This window comes from Falco peregrinus, chromosome 3 (assembly GCF_023634155.1).
Source record: "Falco peregrinus isolate bFalPer1 chromosome 3, bFalPer1.pri, whole genome shotgun sequence".
Taxonomy (NCBI): Eukaryota; Metazoa; Chordata; class Aves; order Falconiformes; family Falconidae; genus Falco; species Falco peregrinus.
In genome coordinates, this window is record NC_073723.1 from 76830935 (window position 1) to 76856026 (window position 25092).

The following is a 25092-nucleotide window of genomic DNA, read 5'->3' on the forward strand; positions in this document are numbered from 1 at the left end:
GCAGTTAGCAGAGGAAAGAATATTCAAAATTACTTGTGGTTTGGTTTTTGTTTTTAAATCAAGGCTTTTTTCCTTTTAACTACCTTCATTGAAACTGAAATGCTTTCAAGTACATGCTAAATAAGCAAATAGAGATATCGTCATATATACGGTCTACCGTGAAGGCTTATTTGTGAATGAACTCCAGCATAAAGAGTTGTCAGATAAGATGAGGTATCATTATATTTTACTTTGGAATAACTTTTTTTCTTTACTCTGTTCTGTACTAGTTCTGGTAAGTATTGGGCTGGCAATGCATGCAACAATATATGTTAATGAATATACCTATGTAACGTATAATTATAAAATTCCTATGGTTATAACTTTTGTAAATTTTTGGGTTTTGTTTTTATTTTTGCTTGATGGAGTTATTTTCTGCACAGAATCTCTACCTGGAAGATCTATTTTTCTGGAAAACTTAAGATAATAACTAGAATGACTGAAACATTGTTAATGCAATTTTTGATAACAAGTACTCTCAGAATGCTTTGCTAGACCTAGTCATTATTTGTATGACATGTAAATAATTTTGCTGCGCTGGAATATATCATGGATGTTAGCCACTGGAAGGAAATATAAGAAAGCTGGATCTTTAATTTTTTTAACTTTGATTTTAATTTCGGGGCAAAGAATTTCTATTATAATGGTATTGCTGTCTTAAGAGTGGCTGGAAAAATTGAAGCTACTGCTTTTGAGATTGCGCATTTGTCTACACACACACACAAACTTTCAACGTGGATATTAACCTTTTTTCTGTTTCTAAGCAAAAAGATGTTGCAAGAAGTCTGTTACTCATGTCTCAATTTGGAGGTATTTTTATACCATAAGCTGTAATACTTAATCATCTAGGGCTTTCATACTTGTTCTTTATTTGTAGTTTAATTGCTTTTTTTCAAGTGATGTGAAGTTTCATCATGTGATAATTCTGGCTTCTAAATTTACTTTTGATATAATTTATAATCAATAAGTCAGGAAAGGTTTATGGACAATGACTAGATAAAGAGTAAGTGATAACCTGCACATATTGCTCAAAATGAAGTTTATCTTTTACTTTGGTTGTTGCTTTAATGATGCCCTGTAATTTGTATGGAAACTTGCAAATACTGTATTGCGGTTAAATACCTCATGGGATTTTCCTGTGAAATATTACAGTTTAATTTTATATTAATGGGGACACATCTAGTTTCTTGATGGGAATATAGGAAAGATGAAGTGTTTCCTCTGCAGAAGGTGAAAACTGAGGCTGGTTTTCATAGGTGTTGAGTTAAACGTCAGTCTTCTAGTCAGAAAATCTGACTGGATAATTTAATCCTCATTAAGATGCATTGATGATCAATATGTCTTTGAGGTGTGTAAATAATTCTTAACTACATGGGAATAATAATCAGAGTATAGATTACTACAAAAATTACAGGTTCACTAGCACTGGGCTTTTTTCTGATGGTAATCTGGGAGATTATTTTTACCAGCAAATAGGGAAAGGTGAATGCATGCTGAAGAGTGTTTGTGTTGGTTGTTCTAGGGCTAGCCATTGATAAAAAGACACTTTTTATGCTGTTATACCTCTTTGTATAGCTATTTACCTTATTTCATACCTTTTAAATAAAGCAATAGGTAACCATTAAAGGTAACTGTTATTGAAAGAACATACAAGGCTTGGACATGTCTTTAGTATTTTTTCCCTTCATTGTCAGGGGTGGTCACTTGGGCAATTGAAGTGGGTTAGAAGCACTATCCTTCCGTAAATGATATTCCTACAGGAACCCAATGTGGAACTATACATTTTTCAGTCATGAGTATAAAGACATTAAGAGCATGTAGAGTGTGGTAGTCCCCTTCTAAAACAAACAAACAAACAAAAACAACAAAAAGAACAACCAAAACCCCAAAAAAACCAAACACGAGCGCACTCACTTGCAGGACCAGAAATATCCCCATTTACCCAATGAAATGGGGTTAATGAACAATTTATTTTTTAAAAAAAGTATATTCACAGTTACATATGGTGGTGTTACATGTAGAAGGTCCTTGAATATACATGCAGCAAATCTGCTCTTGATTTAATTCCTTGGTAACACACATATTAATGGTAGTTATACAGAGAATTGGGTCATGAGTTTCTTTACCAACAATTCCTAAGTGTGTCAGAAAGAAATTAAATGCTGGTATGGAAGAAGTCTCTTTAGAAGTTAGTCTTCAATACAAAAGATGAGGAAAACACGTTGTTTTTGTTCTGCTTGGCTGCGGTGTTATTGTAGGAGAAGGCATGCATAACCAAACTTGTCCAGAGGTGTGTTTAATACACTTGGAAAACATTAACTTCTTTCTGTAGCTGTATTTGTTGCTCCTGTAAGCCTATTGCATGGTCTGATGATGGGATAGAATTCCACTTGTTTGTTTTATACCTTAGGGTGAAAGTAACTGTGTTTTGAGGGTGGCTTTGGTTTTAAAATAAAATTTTAACTCTCAACTTTCTGGATTTGAGATGCTTATTTTAGGGAAAGGGGACTAATTATTAAGCTATTCGCTTGTTGATAATGTTCAAATTTGTCATAGTTTTTTGCGGTTTGTTTTGTGAATTACCCTCCTGCCTGAGGGTACAAAGCAGGAGCTGGGATTCACATGTAGTGGCTGGTCCTGGCTGCTCAGGGCTGGCAGCTGGTGGCTGGTGTGCAGAGTCAGCTCCTGGTCTGGCCTGAGATCTCCGTGCCCCTCCGCCTACCCCAAAAGCAGTTGCCACTGCAGGTTGCTTCGTGTGCTTCCACAGGCCCCTTGACAGCTCCTGGTCTGGCCTGAGATCTCCGTGCCCCTCCGCCTACCCCAAAAGCAGTTGCCACTGCAGGTTGCTTCGTGTGCTTCCACAGGCCCCTTGATACTGCACTGGGGTTGTTGAGCCATTTCAGTAATCAGGGCCTATTTAAAATACAGCTTTAAACACGGGTCATGTATGGAAGAAAGGTAGTAGGGCATGTCCTAATAACTCAGCTGCTCACCTCTCTTCTGTTCTCCCCCTCTTGCCGTTTAGAGTAGGGTTTGCAGTTGTTTCCTTACAGACACGCTGAGTGTACGGCATGTTAAGCTAGGACATGCAGAATGACCTAGGCTGGTGCCAGTGATGTGACATCTGTAAAATAGCTCCTTCAGAAGCTTGCTGTCTCTGGAGTAACATTGAAGGCCATGGAGGTGGGAAGTAGAGAGTCCGGCTTTCTCTGCTAGGGACTCCTAGCTGGTGGAAATTTTCTGGGGCTTGATTAGGCCCTTTCAGCCTCAGTTGACTAATGGCTGCAGTGTCCAAACACTTGGCCGTTTGTCCCAGCTTTGGCCTTGGCACGGCTTCCATGGTCAGCTGGCACCATCAAGGACAGCCTCAGCTGGGGCTCTTTGCACGCTGTAAACACAAACTGTGAGCTCCAGCTGTGTTACTAGTTTTATTTTGCATAAAATTGTAAAATACGAGGAATTCCAAGTTTTCATTTGTGAACTCAGTACAAACTGGTCACACGAGCATGTTTGAATTTCTTGTGATGAATTTCTGACTACTTCAGTTGGGGCACCCAGTATATAACTTTAAGATACTAAGACAAATGTAACTGACGAGCTAGCATAGAAAACAACTGCAGCTTTAGTCTAGAGCTAAGCACCTCTCTGATTTTATGATAAGCAGCAGTATGTAAGTACATGTCACTCTTAGTTCTTGGATAGCTGCTATGGATGCTGGAAGACAGACTGTTAACAGGTATATAGCACAGAAAAGAAAAGGTCTAACTTGCTGGAGGACGTGTGACAGTTCAGCAGTGACAATGCATTTTGTACAATCTCTTTGATATCATTCATAATTCTCATTATTTTGCGAAAAACTTTGACATGGAATTTCATCCTTGTCGCAGACAGCTTTAGGGTGAAATTCCTACACACTCTTGTGTTTAGTTGCCAGCATTCGTTGGAGACCTGGGCCCGAGTTTAGAGAACTTGGGTTTGTCAGGGGCAATGGTTGAATTTCACGTAGAAATTGATACATAAGTGGAAAAGAAACGTTAGCAGTTTAAGAAAAACATAGGGGACCATCATCTGAAAATTAAACCTAGCCTGCCAAATCTACTTCAAGTATGGGCTAGGTTATCCAGCTGACATGCTAGGCTTTCTACAGAGCGGGACTGACTTTGCTGTGAAATGGACCTGTAATTACTTGTGCTGCTATGCGTAGCCAGTTAAATAAAAATCATCAATTTGTTTGGTTTTATGTTTTAGTTATAAAAGAGTTTGGGGTGTTGTTTTTTTGTTTTGGTTTTTTTTCTGGATAGCAAGTATATATATATATATAAATATTAAAATGTTGATGCTATTTTATCAGCTTCTATACTTGAAGCTTGAATGAGTAGGAAGATCTAGCTAAACTGTAGCGCTTGAACAAGTATTGCTCTGCTGGGGAGTGATTAGGATTAGATACCAAATTTTCCACAGGGTCTCCAAGCATGGCTTATCCTGCAGCACACTCTGCACGAGGAGTGCAGGGGCTACAATGCAATTTTCTTGCTTTCTCCAGGCTGAGTGCTGGAGAATCCTGCGATTGTTGCTCTCTGCTGAAGCCCAACTAAAGTGGAAGAGAATTAGAACATACTTAGAGAAAGGGTATGGTGGAAGTGTAAGATAGGAAGCATTGGGGTTGGCAGGTGAGAAAGGTTGGCGAATACGAGCAGAAGGGTCAAATAGCGTTTTCCCGAGAGCAGAGAAGTCTGTAAGCTCCAGGAGCATTAGGAGTCACAATGCAGCACGAGCCCTGAAGGTCATGCTGACAAAGCTTTGAATCTGGCTACCAAAAACCTTCTTTCTTGTCTAGTGGCTGGCCCGCAGCAAAGAATGACTTGCTCCTTTTACCCAGCAGCGGACTAGCAGGTAGGAAGCTATTTCTGCGAGTGAAAGGTTGTTGGGTTTTTTTACCTCAGAGGGTGGAAGGAGGAGAAAAGACAGTGCAGTATAATTCATGTAGTCACTGGAGTTTTTGGTATAAGATGAACACAGTGCTGAATAAATAGTTTGAAACGTAGCTGCTAGAAAATTAGAGAATGTGAAATTAAAGGCTTCATATACAGTCTTAACCCATCTTCACCTTTTTTGAATGTCCTTGATAATTAGATAGCTGCATATTTTATGTAGCAGCAACCATTCCTGAATAAGAAAGCCCATTTTCTGGTTAAAATAAATGAAAAATTAATCTGCTGTGATTAACTGCAGTCTGTATATCAAGAATAATTTTAAACCAATAGGAGTGTATAGTGGGTTATATGAAAATACTGCTCTTAATCCACCTAAAGATCACCTCTTCCTTTTTTCCCCAGCCTTAAAAACCAACCAACCAACCAGAAAAAAAACCAACAAACAAACCCCAAACCAAAAATCCCCCACCAAACCCCCCAAAATCCAAAGCAAACAAACAAAACCCTCACCCCACACCTTTGGGAAAGAATAGGGAATTTCTCTTAGGAAAAATGTGCAGCCTAAATAAATGAGTCTTGACAACTTCCAGTTTTGATTTTAGAAAGTATACAATAGCAAACTATCAATAGGCTGAAAAAAAAAGGTATGAGAATTTGTTGAATGCTTTTGTGTGTCTGACCTGAGTTTTCTGTGAGAAGGGAATTGTTTTAGCTGCTTCTAAGTATAGATTACACATCATTACGCAGGGGTGATTCACTGCACTGTTTTGTTGCCTGCCTTTGGTGCCGTATAGAATTTTGCATCTTGTGGCCTTTCAAGCGTTTCACATTTGCTTTTTGTAGTGATGTGTGAGTAAATATGTTTCAGAATTCTAAGTGATTTTAAATTGATCAGTGTCTTTAGCTACTTAGAGAAAACCTACCCTATGTTTTAAGGCAGATATACAAATAAAGGGAGATTACAAAACTGTCCTGGTGTTGGTCCTGTCTAGCTTGGCCAGCAGTCTAGGAAACACTCGTATTGTGCAAGTCTCTTTGTAGCTAGCCTTTAGTGAGGTAGAATTTGGTAATTGGTATGGTAATTAACCTGGAAAACTATACTCTGCTTTGCTTGCCAACTGGCTTTATATGCTGTGATGTTAATTGGTAAACTGATCTAGTGAAGAGAGGCTTGAAATGTTTACAAGCTTGACTGTATTTAATTCCTCTCTTATTTTAATGAATGGCTCTTTTCTGTTTGGGCATTTTTATGTTTTTGATTCAGGTTTTTTTTTTCAGTTTGTGAAAACTGGCTTCAGAGTTTTGGTGTTCATGAAGATTTTTTTTCTAAAATAGAAAAACCCAAACTCCTAACAAAACAACTTTTTTTTTTTGTGGGATGTTCTTGGATATGAATTTCTGGCTTCATGAATTTATGTATGCTAGGCTGTAAAACATTGACATGTTTTAATGTTAATTCTGAGTGCCTTACGTATGGTGTTAGCATTTTATTTCAAGAATATGTATACAATTTGACAGAATGTGATCTGCATTAATTCAAGACTGTTTTGTCAGTTGAGAGTAAATAGAATTGTTTTATTGAGGTGAAACCTGTATGGTAAATATTGAAATATGTAGGAAGTTTGTAAGGGGATGATGGATTTACTAGTTACAGATGATAAAAACTTGTCTTGACATTGCCTTCCTGCTTTATAGTAGGCATTTGGGCGATTTTTTACTGATTTAAACTGAGGCAATGGCCCATGCCTAACCTAAGTATACACTGCAGGAGCTACCTGTGATTCTTTTTAGAATACTCACATTTAGAACATGGAAGCCCCTCTATATATGCATTTATATTCTGGTTCACAATGCACTAATTTTACAACTTACTCTTTTCTGTAAGAAGCATTTGTTACTATAGGTATTGGGGATGTAATGAGGTCTTCATGATGATGTGGGTTTCTCTGGAAAAAAAACCATAGATGAAACATAGTGAATTATAAGAATTCTTATTAAATGTAATTTTATTTTTATAGGTTATTCAGCAATAGTTATGAACTCCCGTTTACGAGCCTTAGGTGGGAGGATAAATAACATACGAGCATCGGAACTACCGAAAGAGAAAACGCGATCAGAGATAATCTGTAACGTTCACTTTTTGGATGGCTCAGTACAAAGCTTCAAAGTCAACGTAAGTTTGGAAAAGTACTATTTTTTAAACGTATAGACATTTGTTTGAAAGCTGAAGATCAAATGTGGGACCCTGAGGCATGGGATTTCCAAAAGATGTTGAGGAAGTAGCTTTGCCATTACAAATTGCAGTATTACTAGCTATGAAATGGATTTTTAAAGTTCTATTGTAATTTTCTTTAAAGTCAACCAGCTGAAATGTAATGAAATCATGCCATTCAGATTGTATCTAGGAGAAGGTCTTCTGTATAATATAGGAACCATGAAGAAACAGATCTGGTGATTGTTATTAGCTATGAATAAGTAATTCATATTTAAAAGGAACTCCTAAATTTAGATTTGCTCCTCCTTTTCTCCTGTCAAAGGACTGGTAGTGCTAAAAGGAGGAGGTCTTGTACTGACATCACTACAGGAGGTTACACATTTTTCTGAAATGCAAAGGTGATGAAAATAGGGAAGACATGGCTTGGTAGGTCAGTTCTGTTCGGTCTTTTGTACTTCAATGTAGTCTCTTTATCTGGGAGTGGGGAGAGAAAAGGGATTAATGGTGGTTTGTATTGTACATTTTTTACTGTATTGTGTTAAATATTTTGGTTTATAGCCTTCAGTACTGATCAAAAGTATTAGTTCATTTTTAAATGAAGACAAAGGAAATACGTTTACTCTTTAATCAGTTCTCAGCAGAATTACCAGACTATGCAGAAGAACTGTGGATGAATTTAAGTATAATTGTGTAAATTTGTGTATATTAGACTTGTTTTATTCAGTTTGCCCTAGTTGAGAAGCAGCGTTTTGCTGAGGAAGCTGTTTTGGATATCCTAGATTAATGCAATGCTTTCTTACTGGAGGTTCAAAACTTCACCTGAAAACTGTATTTAACGAAGTGTTCTCATAGTTATTGAAATAGAAATGATTTGATAGGTAAACAGGTGCTTATTATTTTAATATATACAGAATTAGTCTCAATATATTTTATATACTATGTATATTTATATATGTGTGTGTACGTATATATGAAGCAGCTAAGACTGAGGAGTGGAGTATAAGGAAAGCCGGTATATAAGAGAAAGAGCAACACATTAAGTATACAGTTACCATTGTTCATCTCCAGCATGCCCTACGTCAATGAGCTAGCATAATTGCCCTTGCCCTCTGTTCAAGGATCTTTGACAAATGAGGGATTTAAAACTTTTTGAAATCCATGCGTTAGTAGTGTATTCTTCCTTGTAAACAAGTGTTTAAACAGCTTTAGATTTAGCACTTGGCCTGAAGTCCAGCACTGTACAAGTGAATTTTGCTTCTCATTTCATCCTTTTAGCAGTGAGTACAATATGGTAATTGAGAACCATTTTGAAACTCCAGACCCAGCTGGCTTCTCTCCCTGCCTTCAGTGTAGCCCCGGGGTGTCCCTTCTGGTACCTCCTGTGTCCTTCATCAATTGGAAGAGCCTCCTTTACTACAGCTGTAATGCTGAACTGGTGTAGAGGTAATGCAGGTCCCATTACTGCTTTATTGAAAAGAAATGGGGAGCATGGCTATGTTATAGGCTAATGCAAGGAAGAGGTTTACCAGAAGGTCTATGATCTTCGAGTACTGAGCTTTTATACCTGACTGAGGGAGCCTGTGCTTTATCTGGCAGGATGGCCCTTCCTGATTATCTTAGCTTGACATCTGCCTTAGAATAGGCTTTGCTCTGCTCTCCTTGTGTTGCAAGGTCCAGTTCTCAAGGGTTTGGAGCCAGCTGTGGAAAATTTGTATCCAAGTTCTGCTTATGTTAACAGAAAAATTCAGCTTCATGAGGTTTGTACTGACTGTGTTTTTAATTGCCAACATCATTCAGTTTTACGTTTGTGAGCAAATAGTAACTCGGGTCTGTGGTTAGTCTGGGAATCAGCTAAGCACATACTGAAGGAAAATAAGTTTTGATTTTCCCCACTAGTGAAGTCGTTCTGTGTTGCTTTAGAGAAACTCTTTCTCATATCAATACATTAGTTTCTAGATCTGATTTTGCTCCATACTTTATTCATTTCTGGATGCCAGGTCAATTGATAATTCTATATTTTTAAGAAATTAAATATGCATATCACATGGCATGATTATCCATAAGACAAATTAACAGCAATGTATTAATATTGTATCAATAGATTATTAAAATGAAGGTGCTTTCTGAAATGGCTAGACATAGATCAAGATACATGGATAAAAAGGCATGTCTTGTGAATGTTGTAAATATGTTGTCTGGTTTTGTACTTTCTCAGTTTTTACTGTTATTGCTGAAATCTGTTGAATTTTTATCTCCTGTCTGACTTTGGAGAATTGGAACTGGATAGGATCACCTCTTTTAAAGCATAAGGTCTCTAGTGTTTTCTCCTTTTAAAGAGCTTCAACATTAACTGTAAATTAAGGTTGGGAATTTTTCAGGGTTGTATGTTCATCGGCTAGTGGTACCTGACTGTGATTTATGAAAGCTCTAAGTTTGGATGTATGTTACACTTCAAACTAAACATTAGGGTACTACTCATGTATACATAAGTATGCTTTACATTCACAGTCAGGATTATACTTTTCTACTGCAAATAGTGGAAAGTGAATGGGGTAAAGCAGAATACTCACAGCTTTGCCCTTGTCCATTTAATAGCATAAATGGAATTGAAGACTTCTCCCATACTAATGGCAACAGGCTGAAGAATACTGAGCATTGTTTTGTCATGTATCAGCTCTCTGAACACAGCATTCTTACTGCAGGAGGATTTCTTTCTTTAAAAGGCAAAGGAGGATTGTATAGAAAAGTAACATCAAATAAAAGAAACATCAAGGGTAAGAAGAAACTTGAGAGAAATTTGCTTTGAGTTTATGCAAATAGATATTCCTAAGCTGTCATTTCTGTTATCTTGTTGGCACTGCATGGAAGCTCAAGACTAGTAAATTTGAGGTGGATTTAAATTTAATACAAAGATGATAAACAGTCCAAACTTACAATCTATTGACACATTGAGAAGAACAACTTCAATATTTTGAACTAGTAGTAAATGACATCTTTAAAATGATGGTAGAATGTTCATGGTATCTCCAAATACTGAACCTTTTAGAGAACAGGGAGAATGGAGATGTGACTGACTTTTCATTCTGTAGAAACAGGATCTTTATAGAGCCCACACAGATGATTTTCATCAAACTTTGTTAGCAAAGTGCATGGGCCTATGAAACTTTCAAGTTTATAGCTATAGGTCTCTATTGTTCTCCTTGGTGGTACTTTCTTTTCCCAGTGGTTTTATCTGTAGCAGTAAGAATGAAAACGAAATATTCTAATATTGGGCAAAGGAAGAAGGAAGGTGGATTTTGCTTATAGAAATAACCTGGGGGACTTTCTATTTATTGAGAAACCTGAAGATAGCTGCATAACTTGATTCTTGCAGATTTGTTCTTATTAAGTACTTCTACCAGAGAATATCAGTGGCCTGACCAACTGTAAATAAAGATTTAATTTTAAGAAACAGTGCCATTTTTATCCTGGGTTTTTTTTGGCTTTGGCTGATTAGTGAAATTACAGGCTTTTTTGTTCGTTGTTTTCATTTGAAGGAGTTGATACAGTTTCAGTGAATCTGAAATTTGTATTGATGGTGTCACAAAGAGTTAATCAGTATAACTTGTGGTATGTGCTGTTTTCAGGTCATCATGAAAGTTCACATGGGAGCACAGACAGACACATTCCACTAAATTACTTACAGGCCAAATAGAAATGTATGTGAACTCCACAAGGCTGAAATGGCCTTTCTTGTCTTGCCCCCGTTATGTGTTTCAGTATTTAGAGGGAACATGTCCGTAGTTCAGGCAAAGAACAGAAGGTATACATAAGCTAAGAGTTGGAAATGTTCTTCTTTCAGAAACATTTCTGAGACAAAGACTTGACTGTACTTGGTAGAAAATGTTGCACTTGATTTTAATTATATCTGGGTTTTCTTGAAGCCTCCCAATACATTTCAGGTGTTTGAATTTTGTGAGAAGGTTAATTCACTTCTGTCTCTGGTGTTCCTTCTGTCTTGCGCTAGAGCTGTAATGCATAAGCTTTCCACATGGAGAAAATGTTAGTTGTCATTCTAATCTAGACAGAAGGTGCTCACATGCCATGTTTGGGTATGTTTAATAGCTGTATATTGAGCAATAATGCAAACTTATTTCTAACTTCTGATATAAACCTGCAGGAATTTTCTGTTATTGCTCTACATTGACTCATTTACCAGGAATGACCACTTGGGAAGTACACCTCTCAAATTCCAGTAAATTGTCTTTTATGTAGGAATAAAATTGACAGTGTCAGATCACTTCTGTATTTCATTGTCTTTCTGAGTTGATGCTCATGTCTCAGTACCTGTGATTTTTGGGTTTAGACTACTTAGCTTTTAGTAATAGGGTTCCCTTCTAGAAATAAAATGATTAAGCAGTAATAATGAGAAAAGGTGCACAATGTGAAATGCAAATTGTAAGGAATGTTTTTCCTTCCTCACCATCTCAGTTAAGCTCCTTCTTCCAGTATTTGAGAAGGAACATGTTTTTTACAGCTAACACCAACAATTGCTAATGCTGCATTTAAAATAATGGGCAGAGACAAGTCTTAAAGGTTCTTTTTGATTGTGGGTACGGGTTTTATAATTTTCAACTTCTCATAGTAAAATGCAATGATGCAGAATTGTTGAATCTTTGTCACTAAGTTTTCCTATTGGATATTGTTTGATAATACAAGACAGTTTAGTGCTAATATGTTTCCTTCATGTTGAAAGAACTGCTGGGTTAAGTTTCAGGCTGGCAACAAATATTTACTTTTATATTGAGGCACATCAGTACGCTCTATGACTGAAAAACTGTAAAAGTATTAAATTTGATGATGTCTTTGAGGACAGTTAGAAGGTGATCTGACTTCCGTTGTTAGTCTTAGCCTTTCATGGGGCCTGGCTTAATATTAAATGCTGAAGGAAAGAATTAGTGGAGGAGAGATTTTTCCGGTTAGAACTGCAATGACTAACCTCGTGTATGTTTGTTTTAAATCATTTTTGAGGCAGAGGAAATGCAGTGGGTCAGAATGCTGTGGGCTTGGATAAATATTTTGTGAGACCTTTATATAGGAAAATACTGGGCTGGAGTGTATGGAATCTAGAAGAGTTAGGGGATGGGCAGGGATTTGGCTCAAGAGGTGGCAGTAGATCTTGCTGAAGAGGAGATGTTAAACAGTGCAAGGGTGTTAATAGAGTTCTTGACTGTCAAATTTTATGTGTTGCTATTGAATCTTTTTTTAGTAAATCGAAAATGTAAGACTCAAGGCATTATTAACAAGGAAAAAAGAGGCAGGAATATGAGGTAGCAGATAGGCTATCTTGAACAAGGAGTAATTGCAGTGAGGGAAATCAGTAGTGTAAACTAATAGCTTTCATAAGATGAGGTAATGTGTTTTTCTAAGCTCAATTTTCAGTTGTAAACAATAGAGGAGGAGAACACTGTAGTTTCAGGCTGAGCTGCTGATGTGTTACTGTTCTGAAAAAGGTGAATGCTGTTACACATCAGGCAGGAGTCTTTAGCCAATGTCAAGGAAGTACTAACAGTGTTAGTCTTGGCATCAAGGCCACCCTCCAGGGAATGTCACATGTAGATCCTGGTTACTCACAAAGAGGGAAGTTCCAGTCAGGCAGGCATAGAAAGGGCAACTAGGATACTCTGTAAAGGTCTGGACCTAAGGAAAGAAGAGGCTGCTCTGTTTGTTCCGGCTGTACAAAATCTTGCACGCTCTGAGTAAGAGCATCAGGTGGGTAAATAAATGCCAGGAAAAAGACAGAGTTAGTAGAAGAGCAAATAAATTAGCTGTGTAAAATTAGTGTGGAGATTAAAAGAAAGTGTAGCACTTAGTTCAATTTCATAGGCATGTTGGGACTGAAGGACGCAGGCTATTTGCTGGTGTATGACTGTTACAGGCTGAGTTAGGAAAGGATCGCCTCAAGCAGCATGTGAGGGGCAATGGGTATTGTGTCTGAAAAGTTCAGCTGGTGCTTAGCTGTGAGGTTATCATTGCCAGAAAGTGGGGGCAAAGCTTTTGCAGAGCGGAGGGACAGGGAGATGTGCTGTATGTTGCACTGTCCTCTTAAAGTGTCCCTTTGTACCACTTACCTTGTAGAAGTTAACAAACTGAAAAGGATTACTTGCTTATTTACCTCTCTACTCCAAACAGCAAATAGTCTTCGCTTATGTTTATGCAGTTCTTGGGACAGTGGGTCTTGATCACCCCAGCTTCTAGGCAGTATTTGATGTTAAAAATAATGAAGGGGTTCTTTCTCTTCAAAATGGTGTAGCTTGCTAGAAATTAAACTTGCCTAATCTAAATTCCCTAAATATAGCAGGAAATTGTTGTGGTGCAGGCAGGGTGTAATAGGTGTTATGACTGCTTTAAATACTAATTTTTGGCCTCTCCAACATAATGTGAAATATACTTCAAGGTACGTGTAAATGGAGGTGAACAGTGCATGGTTATGAGGTGGCTTTTAACAGTTCAAAATAAGGACTGGAAGGTGCCAGGAAGACTAAATAAATGGAAATTTTCTTTTCAAGGTAGAAACAAACAAACCTCTTTTTAGTAGAAAAAACTTAAAAATTCTTAAGATTATCTTAAGAGCTTGTGTCATTGTAACAGTGGCTAATTAGGCTAGTGTGGAAAGTGCATAATTACTACTTCTTTTAAATCTCATTGTAGAAGGCAGGAGACGTGCTGAGACTGTCTTTACTTGCTGTAATGGTTGACAGGGTTAAGGAGAACTTGGTTCTAATGCCCAGTTTAGCTGAGCAGTGTTGATGTTGTTTTGCCCTCTTCTTAGGGTGGAAGGGAGTGAAAATACGATGTGTTGTAAAGTACTTGACACATAGTATTAGAGTACAGTGTGGCTATGGACTGTATTGAAATGGATGTCAGCATTCAAAAGCAGTGATGTGACATTCTTAGCCTGCCTCACTTTACACCTAGATCTCAAAACTGTTTATGTGTAAAATAGATTGAAGGTTATGCAGTATGAGCTGTGTGGCAACTTTATTTTTAAGTGTATAGGCTGAAAAATAATTCAGGTGTTTCTTAAAGCTAAAGCCGAGTAAATACAGATTTTCTTCAGGAAAAACAAAAACCTTCAGCTTCAGGAATTCTAACAATTGAAGAAAACTTCAGCAATTTAAAATAACATTTTCTAACTAACTTTGATTTGTGGAGTGAGTGCTTGATCTAGGCACTGTGGAAGAAATGTTGTGCTTTTAATACCAGAGGGCAAGAATTGGAGCCACAGAAAAGTAGTGTTGGAAATTTCTTGTGATAGGAAATGTGGGGAGGAGGAGGAAGAGAAGGAAACAGTAGTAGATATGAAGATGGAGGAGACCAGTACTGGATGAGCAGCTGGGTTTAGGGTTGGGAGACCTTTAGGAAGGTTTCAAAGAGAGCTGCAACTGCTGAGCAAGAACACTGTAGCAGGAAGCTTGCTTGTCTTTACAGAGAAGCAGTGAAAAGGCTTAGCAATTCATGTGTGTTGAGGGAGGAAGGGGTGCAACTGAGAGGAGGGGAGAGGGAAGGTGGAGGCACCTGAATTGGGGTGAAGAACCAAGCATGAAAAATGAAAGGGAAATTGGGAGATAATGCTGTTGCGACAAAAGGAGGCTGAGGGGAGTCAGGAGTGTTGAAATTCAGAGAGAAAGCTAGCAGAAGAGTCTGCCCTCTGTGGTCTTCTCCTGCTCCATTTGTAATGAAACCTGAGATGCTTCTGAACGCTTTCTTTCCATAAAGTCTCATCCCCTGTAATTACTGCTTTTGGTCACAGTGTAACTTCAGTTGTTTTATTTAGCTTGTGTCAGAAGTATGTACTATAGACCTACAATTATGCTTCTGTGTTGTGCAGGTGTCATGTGATGTCACTTGAAAGTGTTTAAACATTCTGCTTACAAAAACATGAACCCTGGGGAAATGAATGTGGCATGTATAGTAAGGCAGTGCTAAAGATGAAAGTATTCATGTCAGGAAATGCCCATTATTTTAGAGGATTAAGGATAATCTGCTATTTTCTTAGGGCCCTCTTGTATACCTGTATGGATAATCTCTGTTAGCAAATATTAGTCTTCATCGTGGAGCCTGCCTGATAGATGGTGCTGGACAGAACTGCCTGACAGATGCACAGCATCGTGGCTGTGCGTGATGAGGAGTGGTCCTTACCTGCCAGTGAGATTTAAGTTTCTAAGCTGAGTCTAGGTCTGTGCTATTTCAGAAAAACGGGTTTGATCAGTGCCATGGTTTGACTATCCCAAGGAACAGTACCCTGTTTGAAAGGAGGGGAGTAGGAATGTGCAGCTGGGGAAGAAGGAGGGGACAGAGCTGCTGCTTTTGATGGCTGCACAGACTTACAGGCCTGAGTGGACTTGCGTTTATTGCAAGACCTCAACTGGTTTTTGTGAAAGTTAAACAAGATGGGAGACTGTTGGAGGGGAAAGGGTAGTCTCATACGTAAGAGTTCAGTGTTGCCTACATTGTTTTATTCATACGTGACTTTGCCCCAGAAAAATGGGCATAACTTTTCATGGCAGGCCAACAGTTTGCTGTTACCTTATCTTGCATCTGGAGCCTGATGTAGAAACACTGAGTATTTAAATCACAAATGAGCTACTAGGAGTTCTGCTCTGGCAGTAGGGAAATGTTGGATAATATTCTGTCCTCCAAAATAAGGAAGCCGAGTGGGTGTCATTTGCTTGAGTCTTTGTTGTTCTTTTCCCATCTTTTAAACAGGAAGAATGCCTTTATGAGAAAAGGGAAGACTATAGAATATATTACTATTTAAAATGCTCCATTACAACAGTGTGGTACCCTGTTTAAAAATAAAATAATAAAAAAAAATATCAAATCTGTCTTCTGAACAGGACTTGAGCATTTTATAATAAACAAGATGTAGATAAAGAGAATTCAATACAATATTGGCTTAATAAAGTGAGCAGTCTTATGGAATAAGTAAGACTTGCCATCCACAAAAAATGTGGCCACTATCATGCTTAATATACATTAAGTCCTTTGTTTCAATAGATAGCCTAAGAAATTTGTTTAAGAAATCAGAACTTGTGCTAAGGTAGTGATGTAGTGACAGGACGAGGGGGAATGGCTTTAAACTGAAAAAGGACAGATTTAGATTAGATGTTAGGAAGAAATTCTTTACTGTGAGGGTGGTGAGGCACTGGAACAGGTTTCCCAGAGAGGCTGTGGCTGCCCCATCCCTGGCAGTGTTCAAGGCCAGGCTGGATGGGGCTTTGAGCAACCTGGTCTAGTGGAAGGTGTCCCTGCCCATGGCAGGGGGGTTGGAACTAGATGATCTTTAAGGTGCCTTCCAACCCAAACCATTCCATGATTCTGTGACCTTAATTATATCAGAACTTAATTTTTAAGAAGTTTGTTTCAGAACAAAGTGCTTGTCCTTTGCAGTCTAAATAATTTTTCTCCAGTATTTTTTTTTGCATGTGTGCAGTTTATTTCTGCTTTTAAGAGTAACATTTGGAAGATATATGAAAAATAAGTATGCTGTAATTTTTTGAATAGATGAGATAACAAGCAAACTGATGTAATTTTTTGTTCTGTCCAGCAATTTTGTGCATAAAAATCTTGCCCTAAAATGCCATACAACTTTGCAAGCTATTTATTACGTATTAGTGTATTTAGGATTGCAGCCTTGTTGAGGGGGTTTTGTTTGTTTCTTTTTGTGGTTGGGCTTTTATAATATAGTTGGTTCACAGTGTTCTTTGGCAGAAGTTGGTTAATCTGCTGTTCACAATGCCATGGCATGGAGATACTTGTTTGGTTTGGGAGGAATTATACCGTGCTTCTGATTGTGGATCTCTGCAGCCTGTGCAATTCCCTGTTGCATCAGTTCTTCCGTGATACCTGTCTTGAGGGATGTCTAGACAGAAAGTGGTGTGGCTGAATGGCAGCTGAGCACGCGGAGGCTGTGGGCCAGGCAGGAGTTGAGGCTGCAATACAGAATCCTATGGTTGAAGCACAGCATCCTCCTACTCTTTTTTCCCATCCTAGTGTATACTGACTTTGCCTTTTGACAGCTGATGTGGAAAACAGTGAGCTGCTTTGGTGGTGACAGAAGGGGCCAGAGCAGCCCCATGTGGCTGTAACCCATCCTTGCAGGTTACAGCTCCGGAGAATGGCATTGCTCCTAAAGACTGTGGTCAAGGGAGAGGTTGTCTGATCAAAATGAAGTTGCTGGACCAACCTCAGGGGCTTGATCATGTCAATTCATATTACGAGATTTCACGTGTAATGTGTTTTAGAAAGAAAGACTCTTAAAAAAAGATACTTTTATCGGAATAAATTCTTATTACTGAGAAACTGTGAACCAATGCATTAGCAGCTATTTTTACTCACGAGTTACTTTTTTAAAAAAACAAATATATTTTGGTTATTTGCATCTTGAAATGTGTAAGGATTGCGGAGTTTCACTTCTGAAGTTTTCTTGTTTTCAGAAACAAGACACTGGACAGATTTTGTTGGATATGACCTATAACCAGTTGGGTGTGACAGAGAAGGAATATTTTGGTTTACAGCAAAATGAAACTTCAGTAGATTCACCTGTAAGTATAGTGAATAATAAATGTGTGTGCATGTATATGTGTGTATACATTTATATACACATGCATGTATACACACATATTTATGCACACACATACACATAAATAAGCAGTATTCATTTGTAAACATTTTTAATCTATCTAATAGTTTTTCATTTCACAGCGATGGCTTGAACCAAACAAACCTATTAGAAAACAGTTAAAAGGTAAGACTTGTTTTTAATATCTTGATTGTAACTGTGTAGTCATGCTTTTCTGTGTTCTTATAACTAGAATAAATACAGTTCTTGTAAATTAGTACAACCAGATGGTAGATTTTCTTTAAGAGCAAGTCTTACCTCTGCACAACTTTTCAGCAGAACTTTCTATGCATCTCTTACTGCTATCTGGTGCTAATAAGACCTAGTAGGTCACTAACTTTGATGCTGTCTAACCCTGGCTTCTGAACAGTTTTGGACAACATGGTCATGAAAGCAGTAGTGATAGCATGATGCCAGTAAATTCCTCCTGATTGGGAAGGTAAAAACAGGGGTTTTGATCAAGGGAAGTGGAGCCAGTTTCGTGTCTATTTTCTGATAATTTCTTGTCTCAAGAAGAATAAGGAAAAATAACTCTGTTTTTACAAGAAACCAAGCAAACAAAACCCCAGCACTACACACTTCCAAGTGCATGTGTTGTTCCAGTATATCTTGTTTATAGACAGCTTTGGGTAACAGAATGCTTATGAAGAAGACCAGGCTGGCCAGCATGACCTTGCCATAAAGCAGTTTAGGAGGACTGAGTGACACTGTCCCAATTTCTGCTGTGAAACCTGAGCTGTGTTTTTCAGCTCTCTTACTTCTACCATATGCTGCAGGTTGTGTGTGACTTGAAATAAAATTACATGGAGTTAACATGGTGAACTTATGTTAATTTATTGTATTTATATGTAAGATAGAATTGAGTGTTACCCCAATTGAGATACTTCAGATATATTTGCTGCATTTTTCTCTTCTAATACCTATGAGGCAAAGCTAACTAAGTAATGCCTTTTATGTTAAGTAGCATATACAAGTGCTTTAAATGAAAGCATCGCAATATTTGAGAGTATTTTCTTCTCATAGCTGGTGTTGGGGGATCAGGAGAGACTTCTGGTTTCTTGTAGTTTCATGAGAAAAATGCATCAGATTTCTGTGTGGTTGTTCATGTAATTTTTCTATAACTATAGAAATAAAAACCTTGGGCTTTTTATTAAATGAAACATTGATTTGCTCTTCTAAAATATTGCAGGAGGTTTTCCCTGCACCCTTCGTTTTCGTGTAAGGTTTTTTATACCTGATCCTAACACACTTCAGCAAGAGCGAACCAGGTAACTTCTTTTTGATACTTACTTCCATGAACTAAGAATATATAAAGCCCTCCTTTCCCATCTCCACAGCTTGGCAAACTATGCTTCATTAGATAGATAACTTGACATAACTCTTTGTATCAAATATATTTGGAATTGACAGCTTGATGTGATGGTTATAATGAATGGTTTCTGCTATACGGAGCCTACAACTCTAAAACACAGCCAGAGTATAACCTAGTGCAAAGATGGCAGTTGGTTTATTTGCACCTTGGATTCCTTCTTTTTTGAGCACTTTGTTGCTTTAAGTACTTATTGCATGTTTTTCTTTCTTTTCTGATCCCTTAATTAATCAGATGCAATGATTAAAAAATAGGGGAGTTCAATGATTAAGCTGTCTGTATGCCCTAAGTGTATGTTGGAAGTTTTGTATCCACAGAGTCAGTTTTGAACACCTGTAGTAGCTTTAATGCCGAGGGTGTGGGAGGGTGAGGTTTATCTTTTTTTCAGGAAGAAAAGAGAATGGTTCTTGTTGTCTAATTTGCCTATTACTTGCAACATGCAAAGATAACGCTTCAGTTTATAGTAGATCTTTAACATTTTCTTTCTTAACCTATCTCAGTTTTTATGGGGTGGTGGGGTACATGAATTATAAACAATTTTCAGTTAATTTGTCACAAGGCTTTAATTGAAAAATTGTTTTGTTCAGTGCACATGATTTGGAGTTCAGAATTCACAGACACTCATTAATCGGGCATTTTTGTAACATTTTTGTAATGTTTTCATTATCTGTTAATTTTGGTCACTTCAGAATATAAATAGTACAGCATGTTAAATGGTATTTCTTGTAGAAAATTTTGGTATCGACCTGTCTTGATATTTGCTAATCATGCAGTTGTAAGCTATTCTGCAGTTTTAAACTGAAATTATTCAAAGATCTGTTCTTTATGGTTCTTCACATCCCAACTCTCCAGGGTCACTGTAAAGTAACATTGTCAAACACTAATAAGAGCAAGACCGAGCTGCTCTTGGAGAATTGTTTAAGAGCTTTTTGTTAGCATATGCTACTTGAGAAATGTCTCGTCCTCCATTGAGTATTTCGAAAATAGACTGTCACAGTTTGGGGTTGGTTTGGGTTTTGGGTGGATGGGCAGTGTGTGTAGTTCGGGGGGGTGTTGTTTGGTTTTTTGTGTGGTGGATTTTATTTTTTTTTAATGTTAAATCTAAGGTGAATGTTCCAGGGAGAAAGCCCAGTTCTGTAATGGTTTGGTTTTTGTAGTGTTTGTTGTGTCATCAATACTGTGGTCCTGGAGTTGACGTACAGACTGCCAAAGATGTTTAAAACCATGATGAGAGTGAGTGGGTGTATGATTGCATATTTGTAAATGGCACTAAGTTTTATTCATCTGATTCTATAGTTTGCCAGGAAACTTAATAAAGTAAAATGAATACATGTAATCATTTCAACCATACCTTTTACATCTGAAAATAAATGTGTGTTTGTTTTCCAAAAAATATTTTCTAGGCACTTATTCTTCCTGCAATTGAAGACTGATATTGTGGAAGGAAGGTAATAAGAAGAATCCGCACTTTATTTATAATTCTTTTTTTAAATAATATTTTTTTAAAAAAAGCCTTTTTCTGAGAGTATTGTTGCTATAAAAATGTACCTTGTGAAGTACAGCTTTAAAAGAAAATTAAATTGGTAGGAAACGTAACAAATTTTAACATAGCTCACTTAAGAATAGTTTAGAAGCCTGTTGCAATTGAGCTATAGGATGTGCTGCATGAATGTGAAAGGTATTTCTGCAAGGAATGGTGTGCCAGGCGTGGTATTCCAAACATGGGGACCTGCTGTCTAGTACAGTAATCGGGGGGAGCGGGAAAGAGCATTCATGCTATTGTTTCACATGATTTAAGGGTAGGCATATACCCAGTGGTTCCTTTGCCTGCAATTCCTGTGTGTTTGTATGTTTTAAAAAAAGAGGGAAAAGGCGGTTTGAGTATTTGCTGCTAAATGTAAATTGCCTTTAGGTGTTTGCTTTCTTCTTTCACAGTCAGATTTGGTCCTGAGATCAGAGCTGTCTTTGTGCTTGGCATTTGGCTAATTTTAGTGTTTGTACCTAGTTTTAAATACACCAGACTGGACCTATTAACGTCCAGAGCTCCATAAAAATCCCTTCTCCTTTTGCTTTCCTGAGTAAGCATCCAGCAAGAATAGAAGCATGTCCTTTCAGGACTAGTTATTTCCATTCACTTAAGAAGCTGTTATACAGCAAATAGCTTTTCATGTGTAGCCCTACTGTGCTTTGACAATCAAACTTTGTAAGAAAAAGTCAGATGCTCTTGGAGATAAATGAGTCTTCACATACTGAAGTAATTGCAGAGACATTGTTAACAATACATTTATGCAATCTATATTTAAATAAAACTATTTTCCCCTCTTTCCAGGTTATCATGCCCCATTAGTTCTGCTGTTGTCCTGGCATCCTATGCAGTACAGTGTAAGTAATAACCAAGTGTTTTTTTGTTAATAAATGTATTTGACCAACTACCTTCTCTGCTGTTTGGCATGGAAAAATAAGGAAAGATTTCTTATCTGTTTGTGCTGAGCATTCAAAATGCTACAGGTGATGCTTTATAAAGAAGATGCAGGTTATTTAAGCAGCCTTCAAAGAGTCTAAATAGAAATAGTATACTTGTTAGGTCGATCAAAAAAAAAAAAAAAAGTTGATACAAGAATAACGTTGTTCTTAAGTGTGCTTGTACCGCTGACAAAAAAGGCAGGATTTCATTGTTACTGGAAACAAAATAATGAAATCTACCTTGTGTTACAATAGCTACAGGAAAGCATTCCAGGAAAATAAGAGATCATCTAGAGGAAAGTTAAGGGAAAGGTAAACTCATGATTAAGGAACTCCAATGTTTACTTATGTCATGTTTTTTCAGGGAATTTGATTTGTTAGTTCTGTAAAACTGTCTGGCACTTTGCAATACAATTAAGGTGACTCTATGTACAAAAACATATTATCTTCTGCTTGCAACTGGCAAAAAGTAATTGTAAGAGTGATATTAGAAAAATATCTTCTGTAGGTAAGCCAAAATGGAGTCTGAAAACCATAATGGAGCCTGATCCTATGCCTTACAGGTATCCTAAACAGATAGTGGAAAAGCAGCTGGAGGAAGACCTTTCTCAGTAAACAAAGAAAAAAAAAAACCAGGTTGAGGGTTTAGTGGAGTTTGTGTATTTGTAGAAATTGTTGCCAGGGTAAGCATACTAGAATAGTTGTGTAGTTATTTGGCTGATGTATATTTATCCTGTTTCTTTATGGAAAGACTAGCAAGGTCTGCAGATATGACTGGTAATTTTTGCTTGAAATAAGGACCAAGCTAAGCAATTAAACGGTTTTAAAAGGAGAAAGTGATAAACTGTTGGTATCTGAAAATCCCAAGTGGCTATGAAACATTCATTTTTATGTTTAAGTATATCACATGTTGCACACTTTAATTAAATGGAACTTTAACCACATTCAAGCTTAGTAAGAACAGTTGAAACCAGAGCAAGTTTTCCAGAGTAGGCAGGAGTCCCAGTTTTGCTGCCAAAAGAAATGTGGTTTTGCCTCTGTATCCCTCGGGCACAGTAGGGCACTTGAAAGCTGAAATACTCTGAACCTTTAGGACTGCTAAATGCAATGCTGCTGACCCAATTGTGCTAAAGCACAAAAATGTAAAGGTACACTGAAGAATGCAAATATTTTATCACAAAGTCAAGGTTAATGTGATTTTTAAAATTAATTACGCCACAGGTAGTGTACCCCAAATCCCAAAGTAATTCCTGTTTCCCATTCAGTGTTACGACCGTTCTGGTTTTAGTGCTTTGGATACCTACTAATGCAGTTATTTGTGCTACGAAGGGGAACAACAGAAGGTCAGTGAAGATTGTGGAAGGGTGCTAGTGTGTTTTAATCTTTCTCCTTCCTACTGGATTCTAGAATTTCCTATGCAGCTATTTGCTTGGTTTTCCTAACTCATGATAGTGGTATTATTACCAGAGTTTTTTTAACTTTTAAAAAAACACAACCTTTCATTTTTGCTAGCTGATGGCCTTTCTGTTGCTGTTGGTATGATACCTACGTTTATTCTTTGCGTTGGCAAAGAATGAAACATTTAAAAGAAAGATGTGTTCCCTTAAAGAAAAAAGAGGTTTGTTTTGCCTACCAGGTTGTTCCCATTTACCTGAAGATGATGGCCTAGAAAGACCTTCTGAAATCTGAGTGTAGGTTTCCTTATCTGCCCATGTTTGCTAGGATTCTTGTCAACTGGAATTGTTTTAAATTCTAGTCATACTTATTAAAGAGAGTTGAAGTTCTTGGATATGAGGGGTCTGATTATTAAAAAGCCGTTGTCTGAAGTTACCATGGATCGGTTCTACCTGAGCTGTTTCTTATTGCTGCCGGTTCTTGGTGGTTTTCAGGCTGCTCCCTCCTCCTCCTGTAACTTCCCTTGTATGCAGAATGGGTAATAATCATTGCCTGACACCCTTATGGTTATTTGTTTAAAAGGTGGAGCAGTTGTCACTGGCAGGAGGGTTGAGGCAGGTGTCTTTCATTGCGCATGGTCTGATGTTTGGTATTACTGCTCTTTCTTTTGAACTGTTTTTCACATGTGGCAGTTGTATGATTAACCTTCCCAGGTCTGAGTTTTGCAAAGGGACAGGTGGTGGTGGTGGTGTCTGTTGCGCTGCTGGAGTGCTGCTTCTCTGTATGGCCCTTTGCACAGGCGTTTGGGTTCAGCACCGCGGTTCTGAAATAAAGTGCTGACGTTACTCTGCACCGCTGTGGCACACCCTGTGTGTCTCCTGGAGCCAAGTTACAGGGGAATACAAGTGGGTGTGAATACTGTGTCTAAATAGCATGTGACTAAACTTGATGACGAATACAGCTCAGACACTTGAGGAATGAGTTGTTAGTTTATTATCAGTAAATGTGGTTTGTGATAGAAATGATCCCTGGATTTTGAAAATTCTTTTTAATGAGAACTTAAGGTGCATTTCAAATAAATCCAAAATAGTTAAGTCTGAAGGATACTCTTGTACTCAAAAACCAATCTAATAATAAATCGTTCATCTTGGATTTTTACTAGTGTAAAAAGGGGAATGTTTTATTCTCTATAAAATTAAATAAAGGACCCATGCAGTATGTGTACTGCTTTTTCTTTTTTAAAATGTCACAAAGCTTAATCTAGCAACGCTTGTTTTCTGTCACTTCATGTAGTAATCTTTCATTTCCAGAACAGTATTTAAATTACTAACTGTTGGTATGTGAGGAGCCCCATGGGTTTGGTGGAAATATGCTCTTATGTGCGTAAATCCTTTGCTAGGTTTGACTTGAACCTAAAGCACAGCACCAAAGCAACAAAAGATGTTATGAATACTTCTAAGCGTTCTTCTTCCTGAGCATCAGCAGCTCAGTGATTCATTATGACTGGGGTCTCTCTCATATCTCCTCTGTCTCCTGTGATATTGTTCCCCGCTCAGCTCGGGAGGTTTCTCTAGCCCGCTGCTGTCTGTCATTGGGAGTTTGTTCAGGAAGGGGTTGACTGGTTACTTGGGATTCAAATGACCTTTAACCCCTTCTAAGAAAAGGAAGGGTGGTGAGGGTGAGGATTTGAGGAAAGCTGAGCTTAGTGTGCAGGTCCCTCAGAAACTAGGCATAAGTGAGTTTGTTAGAATTTCAGGAATGCCAGAAGGCTGAGAATCCCAGAGGAGGTGGGCTGTAAGATTCAGAGGAACATCCAACAGCAGCTCCACAGTGAAAATTGCACCACGTAACTGCCTATCAACTTCTTGCCTGATTCTTCTCACTTGCCTTCATTTTGATCTCCTCTGTCTTCTCAGAGGTTACACTGAAACCTCAGACTTGCTAATTTATGGAGACCTGCCTCTCTTCAAAGCTAGCATGTAGGTGTTTTTTTTTTTCTCCATGTGCTCCACAC

General features: G+C 37.8%; 1 protein-coding gene across 2 annotated transcripts in view; it reads left to right on the forward strand.

Moving 5' to 3' along the window:
- Positions 1-25092, forward strand: part of PTPN3 (protein tyrosine phosphatase non-receptor type 3) — a 132709-nt gene that overhangs the window by 23802 nt on the left and 83815 nt on the right. Inside the window, exons 2-7 of one of the 2 annotated variants that reach the window (XM_055799765.1) lie at positions 6992-7146; positions 17667-17774; positions 17920-17977; positions 19041-19119; positions 20624-20668; positions 21550-21602. In XM_055799765.1, the coding sequence (XP_055655740.1) occupies positions 7009-7146; positions 17667-17774; positions 17920-17977; positions 19041-19119; positions 20624-20668; positions 21550-21602 (481 nt within the window). In that variant the 5' untranslated portion in view covers positions 6992-7008. The remainder of the gene's footprint in view (positions 1-6991; positions 7147-17666; positions 17775-17919; positions 17978-19040; positions 19120-20623; positions 20669-21549; positions 21603-25092) is intronic. The other variant, XM_055799766.1, reaches the window with a different exon arrangement.